The 7,998-nt window shown below is 41.7% G+C and overlaps 1 protein-coding gene across 1 annotated transcript in view; it reads right to left on the reverse strand.

Annotated features, from left to right (window-relative positions):
- Positions 1-6,532: 6,532 nt before the first annotated feature.
- The window catches only part of Gpr6 (G protein-coupled receptor 6), a 13,559-nt gene continuing 12,093 nt past the window's right edge, over positions 6,533-7,998 (reverse strand). The window contains exon 3 of the mRNA XM_013022365.1: positions 6,533-7,998. Coding sequence (XP_012877819.1) covers positions 7,060-7,998 — 939 coding nt within the window. The 3' untranslated portion in view covers positions 6,533-7,059.

Raw genomic sequence — 7,998 nt, forward strand, 5'->3', positions numbered from 1 at the left:
CCACAGTATAACCCCTGCTTTCACTGTATTTGATGTTGGTATAATTTGTGGAGGGGAAGGGAAAAAACAAATCGTTTAAATAGGGATACAGGTGGACCTGTTGCAACAATGAGATGTACAAGACGTTATGTCAACTCAGTTCTTGATGCTTCTTGTAATTGTCTCTTAACTGGCATTCCTCCTTCAGATAAATTGAGGTTGTCAAGTAGGAACTCTATGAACTTCCTCCCACCACTATAAACTTAGATATATCCATACCAATTATTCCCACCTTGCCTCCTGTCAGAGCAGAGGAGCTGTGTCCCCACCTACTCCTGACACGGTATCCTGGAGCCCAACCTCCTCCTGGAAAGCCTCATCTATCTTTTCCTCTCTCTTAGCTTCAGACTTTCCAATGATCTGTACTGTTTCCTTATTCTTACAATGTATTTAGTCCTTGGTTGCCTTTAAAAGATAAAGCAAAGCCAAGATGTGGTTATACATGCCTGTAATGACCACGCTTGGGAGGCTCAGGCAGAAGGATCACATCTTCTAGGCCAGCCTGGGCTATATAGTAAGTCCCAGGTCAGCCTCAGCTATGTAGAGATACTCTGTCTCAAAAAAAGGAGTCAATTTTGTGCAATTACATTTATCCAGTCTTTCTTTGATTTGTTATAATTTTGGATCTTTACTTAGGAAGTTTCCACCTGTGCCTGGGAGCCCCAAGGTTTCCCCTACCCCTTCCTGTCATATTTTCATGGTATCTGGCTTTACATTGAGGTCTTTGATCCATTTGGAATTGATTCTGGTGCAGGGTGATACATAAGGTTCTCGCTTCAGTTTTCTGTATGTATATAGACAATTCTGCCAGCACCATTTATTGAAGAATCTGTCTTTCTTCCATCCTATGTTTTTGGCACCCTTATCAAATATTATGTGGTTATAGGCCTGCAGGTGCATTTATGGGTCTTCTATTATATTCCATTAGTCCTTAGGTCTACTCTTGTGCCAGTACCAAGCTGTTTTATTACTATATCTTTGTAATAGAGTTGGAAGTTTGGTATTGATATTCTTCCAATATTGTTCTTCCTGCTAAGGATTGTTTTTGCTATTTGGGGTCTTTCATTATTCCATAGTTCATTGAAGCATTGTCTACCATAGCCAAGATATGTAATAAACCCAGATGCCTCTCATGTATGAATGGATAAAATGTGACATATATACACAATGGAATTTCTATGCTTCCATTTGAAAGAATGATATTGCAACATTTGTAAGGAAATGAAAAGACATGAAAAATTATATTAAGTGAAGAAGTCAGAACTAAAGAAACATGGGTTGCATGGTTTCCCTCATTTGTGCTATAATGTGTCTATAAATCTACAAGTAAGCACACTGAATAGTTAAAAAAATTGACACTTGGACATGATAAATTACACAGGACCATAAACATTCACACAATAGACCAAAGGAGGATATTCTTAGGGGAAGATCACAAATGCTCAGTAGTTATGTACATATGATCATTTAAAATGATTTATCATCATTGTAATCCAAGAAATGGAAACTAGGTTTTTTGTTACTTTGCTTTTATGTTTTGTTTGTTTGTTTTCTCCTTTATTGCTGTTTTTGATTTCCATATCTTTTATCTTTTATGTAAGTTTATCTGTTTTGAGGAGGATACCAGGGAACACAGAAATAGTGAGATAAAGGGTGGACAAATGCAGCAGTGGTACTCACTAGATACTTTGTTGAAAATGAACTATGCAATATGTGGGTGGGGGAGGAAGGGAAAAAGCAATGCACACATTTATTTTAAGCACATTACCAAGTTTGTTGTAATTTGTTACAGCAACAATAAGAATCTAATACACTAGGACAAGTAGGGCCTCATGTCTTGCTCCATATTCCTCACTTCTAGACCAGGTACCAGGTCCTCTAGAAAAGACTTTAGTGATTCTGTGTTAAGAAATTCTTATCAAGGACTATCCTATGGCCTATAGTGCAGTTCCGGTAGGTCATGCCCAGCTCTAAGCCTTGTGTATACAGAGTGAAGACTTGTGAGCTGAATCGGTACTGCAGTACTACTGCAGTAGTTCTAGCAGAGTGAAGATAGTGATGGTACCTAGGGGAAAAAGTGGCTGGGGTCTGGGTATATTTTTGAAGATAAAGACAATGGGCTTTCCTTACACCATATGAGAGAAAAAGGGTAAGTGTGATTCAAAGCGTTCTGGCTTACACAACTGGAAAGATCACATTGACATTGTTAAATAGTAAATAAGGAATAAATAATAGTGTTAGAGGTGAAAATCTGTGACTCAATTTAAAATTTGTTAAATGTAGGATGCTTACTAGACAACAGAATAGGTAGCGTAGTTAGATATCTGCATGAAGTTTATCTTTCCCAAAGACTATGTTTCCAGCAACTCACATAGGTTTTCACAATAGGAGATTCTTAATTCATATATGTTTAAATGAATATGTGACATTTCTCTATAGAAATATTTCAAGATCACATCACAGATTAGTCAATATTAAGCCTATCAGCATTACACACATTGTCTAATATTGTAACTAAGAGTTATGAACAAGCTGATTGGTAGTTCTTGTTTTAGTTGACTGGCCCAGTAAATTTTTCTTTATAATTACAAAGTGTATCATATTGACTTTTGTTCACCTCTGAAATAGTTTTCCCCATTGTATTCAGAAAGTTGATGGCCTGAGCTTCTGTATGCCTGGTTGCATCCTACATACAAATAGGACTTCAAACAACCTCTAATGGTGCTGAAGAGTTAGTTTTCTAGAAAGGTTAGTTGTCTAGAAAGGTTTTTTTGCGGGGGGGGTATCTGGTGGGTCGTGAGGTTTGAACTCAGGGTGTGGGCGCTATCTCTCAGCTCTTCAGCTCAAGGCGAACACTCTACCACTTGAGCCACAGCGCCACTTCCAGTTTTCAGGGTGGTTTATTACAGATAAGAGTATCTTGGACTTTCCTACTCCGGCTGGCTTTGAACCACGATCCTCAGATCTCAGCCTCCTGAGTAGCTAGGATTATAGGTGTGAGCCACCAACGTCCGGCTAGAAACTTTTCACTTGATGATATTCCCAGCTCTGAATTTATAGACACTGTAAAACTCTACATCTGTAAAGTGTACTGGATTTTACAATGTTGAAAAGGTCACATTTCTGCTGGGAACTGCTGGGGACGAGGTTGCTCAAGCATTTTCTCTTGTACCTTCTACAGTCAGGTGCATTTTCCCTCTCCCTTTTCTGGAACATCTCTTGTTCTTGCCAGTGACATTGACATTATGAAATCTCTATTTTTAAGTCCTCATTTTACTTATTTTCCCCACAATATGGGACCAGATAACCACTTCTTCTCCAAACATTTGTTTCTTCTTTCCTTTGGGTCACTGTGCTCTTTTGGTTTCCTCCCTTTTTTCTTTTTTTTTCCCCTTTTCTCCAACCATTTTTCTTTCTCCTTGTCTTTTTGAGTTCTGAACAGTAAAATTAATCCTTGACCTTCTTCTGTGTCCGCAGGTACTCCTAAGATGACCCCCACCTACATTGTTTTGAATGCCATCTCTATGTTAGTAAATCCCACGTTTATCTGTTAGTTTAGGTTCCTTTCTCCTGAACTCCCGATACATAAAGCTAATCTCTCTGTGCCTCTGTTTTCTCTTCTATAACATCAGTCATAGCATCCATGCCAAATGTTCTCTGTTTGGGTTAGTAGATCTGCTTTTTACCATTTTACATCTGTTTGGTGCTCAGGGAAAGTGATGTGCATGCTCTTCATCTAGAGTTAGTTGCCTTGCTGTTCGCACAGTGAGACCAAAGGAGAATATTCTTAGGAGAGGGTCACACAAGCTCAATAGCAATGTGCATATGATCATATAAAATACTATTTGTCGAAATGCACTCTAAGAAATGGAAACAAGGTTTTTTCTTTGTTTCGGTTTTTGTTTTTTGTACCTTTTGTCTAGTTTATAAGTTTATCTGTTTGGAGGAGGGTAAAAGAGGGCATGGAAAGGATGGGACAGGGAGTGAACAAATACAACAGTGGTACTCACTAGTCACTATGTTGAAAATGTACTATACAACTTGTGAGTGGGGATGAGAGGGAAAAACTGGGAGACAGACAGGGAAGGGGTGACACTGTCAAAAAGGAAATGTGCTGATTGATTATCTGGCTTGTGTAACTGTAACCCTGCCGTATATCACCTCTTCAATAATACACACACACACACACACACACACACACACACACAAATATTTAAGAGTTGTCTTGCTCAATGATGAACAGGGTGGCATGGATCAAGATCCATTGTACTAATAAACTTACTTATTTTATGGTAACTCCTTTGTACAACCACTTAAGTATAATAAAATATAATTTACAAAGAGTTTACTTGCGCTCTTGCTTCTGGTTGAATTTAATTAATGAAAGTCACCATCAGGAGGTAGGCTAGAAGTAGGAAGTGCTAGTCCAGTAGTTTATTCTTCCAGCTCTCTCCGTATCAGGCCACTTTTGGCAATGCTGCTTTTCTCTCCCAAGATCCCCAACTCCTGCTGGACAGCCAGTACTTGCAGCCTTCTCCCCTGGTTCCAGGACCTTCTGCTTCTGGTGTAACCGTAGACCAGGGGAAGGGGTTTTACTATCTCCTTTCAGATTCCATTAATAAAGCTCACACTTTTATAATTATTAAACTCTCCTCATTCACGGATTGTTGTGGTGATTAAATGAGTTTGAATTTGTTAAGTGCTTAAAGCAATGGCAAACTACATAGCAGTGTTTATGAAGTAAATACACAAGTGAAGTGCCCATGTGAGCTTTCCATTTATGAGAGGAAAACTAACTACAGATTCTGTGTGTGTGTGTGTGTGTGTGTGTGTGTGTGTGTGTGTGTACAGAAATTTCTTATGGAAAAGTGGCTTGTCTAATTCCAGAGGCCAGAAAATCCAGGATCTGTGAGATAGGCCAGCAGGCTGGAGACCTAACGGAGTCAATGTCGTGTTTTTAGTTCCACAGCATCAGCTGTAGAACCAAAATGAGCTAGAGCTGCAGATGCAATGTTTCTGTTCTATTAAAGCTGGAAATAAGTGCATGGGACACATCTACATTATGAGGGTCAATCTACTTAAATTCTGCTCATTTAAATGTTAATCTCATCCAAATTACCTTCAGGAAGCATTTAGATTATTTGACCAAGTATCTGAATACCCTAGGCCAGGATCAAGTTTGACCAGAAAGTTAATCATCACACTTCCTAATATAAACTGCCCCTAGCCCCAGTTCATGACAAGTCACTGCAGTCACCATTTTTGCTCAAGAGAAAGTCCTTGGACTTGTGAGGCATGCTCCCCTCTGAAGACTTTGGACTTGCTGCTCCCTCTGCCTGGAAAGTTCTCCCAGGCCCTAATATGTCCTATACCCTCTTTGCTGAGCTTACTTCCTAAATTTGAGCTCTGCAGAGAGACTTCTCCAGTACACCTACCAATGGGGCACCTCTGTTCTTTGCCACCTCCCATCCTCCCTAGCTTTCCTTCTTGCTATTTTTCTAACACAATATTACATATATACACATTTTGTATATGTATATGTGTATATAGATATGTGTACATATATATTTATGTGAGTAATATATGTATATATATATATATATATATATTTGCTTGTGGGCCTGCCACTCTACTAGAATGTAAAAACCATGAGGACAGAGACTTTCCTGTTTACTTTATTTCCATATGTCCAGCTCTAGGGTTGTGTCTAACATACAGTTAACACTTAGTTAATGTGAAATCTACACATGGAGCTGCTTATATATATTTTCTGAAGGCCCAAGAATATGTACTACAAGCATATTTCTTCATAGGGGCTCAGATCATGTCCTTCCTGTAAGGTGTGTGGGAAGATCAAGGCTGGCTCTTGTTGGTAGAATAGAAGTGCTTTGCTCTTGAAGATCATAATGCCTATATGTAGCAGACAAATATCTCAAGAAGGGATGCTGGATACATAGCATTAACCTCATGGAAGTATGAGGCATATATCTTGAGGTCTTGTCTTAGAGGAATTTGTTCATTTTATACATCTGCTCATTTTACTCTAAGGACTGATGAGTAACAATATATTATGTCCATGTAAGTAGTCAACATTTAAGCATTTTACCATACATAAAAGACTACAACCAAAAGTTGTGGGCTTCTGGGTTCATGGTGCACATTTGATAATATGAAGAAATAGTTTCATCCTCTGAAACTTGCCTTCCAAACCCAGTAACCAAGGGAGTGGATTAACTGTGTCAATAATGTCTACCCTTTAGTAAAGTTCTGTGAATACCTTTATCAGAATAGATCATTTCTTTCCTATCTCTGACCCATGATCCAGATTTAGTATTTCAGGAAAAATTTATGAATAATATGTAAATGTATATTTTTAAGAGATTTCCCAATCGGAAGATGATATGTAATCGACTTTCGAAGTAAAATGCACTCACAACTCAGCTCTTACGTAGTAATTCTATCATCAATCACATACCAAAAACTTTATTTTTTATAATGTATTTATTTGTGTACAAAATATGTTTCAACTTGATGCATTACAGCAAAATATTCTATCACAAACAACAAAAAATACACCTTTTACTCCTTTACCCTGCCCTTGAAAATGGCAACACTGTTTTGGCAGTTCAGCAGCTAAAAATAAAGTGCTATTATTAAGCAGTATTGGAATGTCTTCACAAATGTGATGTATGATTTGAATATACAACCACATCTTTTTTTTTGTTAGTTTTTCACAGAACAGGAAGCTCCACATCCTGAACATCCCCAGAAGATACAAATATTTGTATATATATGTACACATGTATACACTGTATATGTAAAATGCCAACAGGCCTCTTGGTCCTTGTGCGTTTGTTGTGTTTATATTTAGTCCTTCTTCTTCAACCCCCTCTCCCCCCACCCCACCATGCTTCAGATTCACACCACTGGGACCTGAGTTCATCAGCAGGCACCGAGAAGCTCACCAAAGGCTGGCTTGTTGGAGATGTGGTGTTGGTGAGAGGACACAGAAGGAGCCCTTCAGACCTCACTGGGGGACCTGGAGCGGAAGGGCACTTTGGACTGGAAACAGCCACAGAACAGGAGCCACAAGGCGCGCTGGATCTCCTGATTGCGGAAGGCATAGATGATGGGGTTGATCATGGAGTTGTAGGTAGCAGGCAGCAGAGTGGCATAGGTGTAGATGGCTGGGTCCTCCTGGCTACCTACCACGCAGTAGATGGCAAAGGGCAGCCAGCTGACCCCGAAAGTGCCCAGCACCACCGCCAGAGTTCCCACGCCTTTTCTAGTGGCGGCGAGGTGGGGCGGCGCCAGGCAGTGCTGCTGCAGCGCGATCTGGTGCGCGTGGCGCCACACCACCTGGCAGATGCGGACGTACAGGTGCAGCATGACGCCGAAGACCACGAAGAAGGCCGCGGAGAGCAGCGCCACGTGGCTGCGCGTGAGCGGGCGCACCACGCTGCAGGAGGCGGGCGCGCCCAGGCAGTTCCAGCCGAGCACCGGCAGCAACCCCAGGCCCAGGGACACCGTCCAGGTGGCGGCCAGCAGGAGGTGCACGCCCAACAGGGTCCGGCGCGAGTAATAGGTGAGCGCGTTGTAGAGGGACAGGTAACGGTCCACCGTGATGGCTAGCAGGCTGCTGACCGAGGCGGCGAAGGAGGCCACGAGGAAGCCCACCGTGAGCAGACTCACAGTCTCGGAGGGCACCACGTACTGGAACACGAAGTGAAGGATGAGGCTGCAGCCCGCCAGGAGGTCGGCGGTGGCCAGACTCCCCACGAGCACAAACATCGGCGTGCGCAGCGCCGGGGTGGACGCGATGAGCGCCACCACCAGAGCGTTCTCACCGGCGATCACCGTCCCGGACACGCACAGCAGCACGTCCCACGGATTCACCGCGGACAGCAGCAGTCCTGGCGGCCCGGCGGGCAGCTGGGACGACAGCTCCAGAGACCCATT

The sequence above is a fragment of the Dipodomys ordii genome, unplaced genomic scaffold (assembly GCF_000151885.1).
Source record: "Dipodomys ordii isolate 6190 unplaced genomic scaffold, Dord_2.0 Scaffold62, whole genome shotgun sequence".
Lineage (NCBI taxonomy): Eukaryota > Metazoa > Chordata > Mammalia > Rodentia > Heteromyidae > Dipodomys > Dipodomys ordii.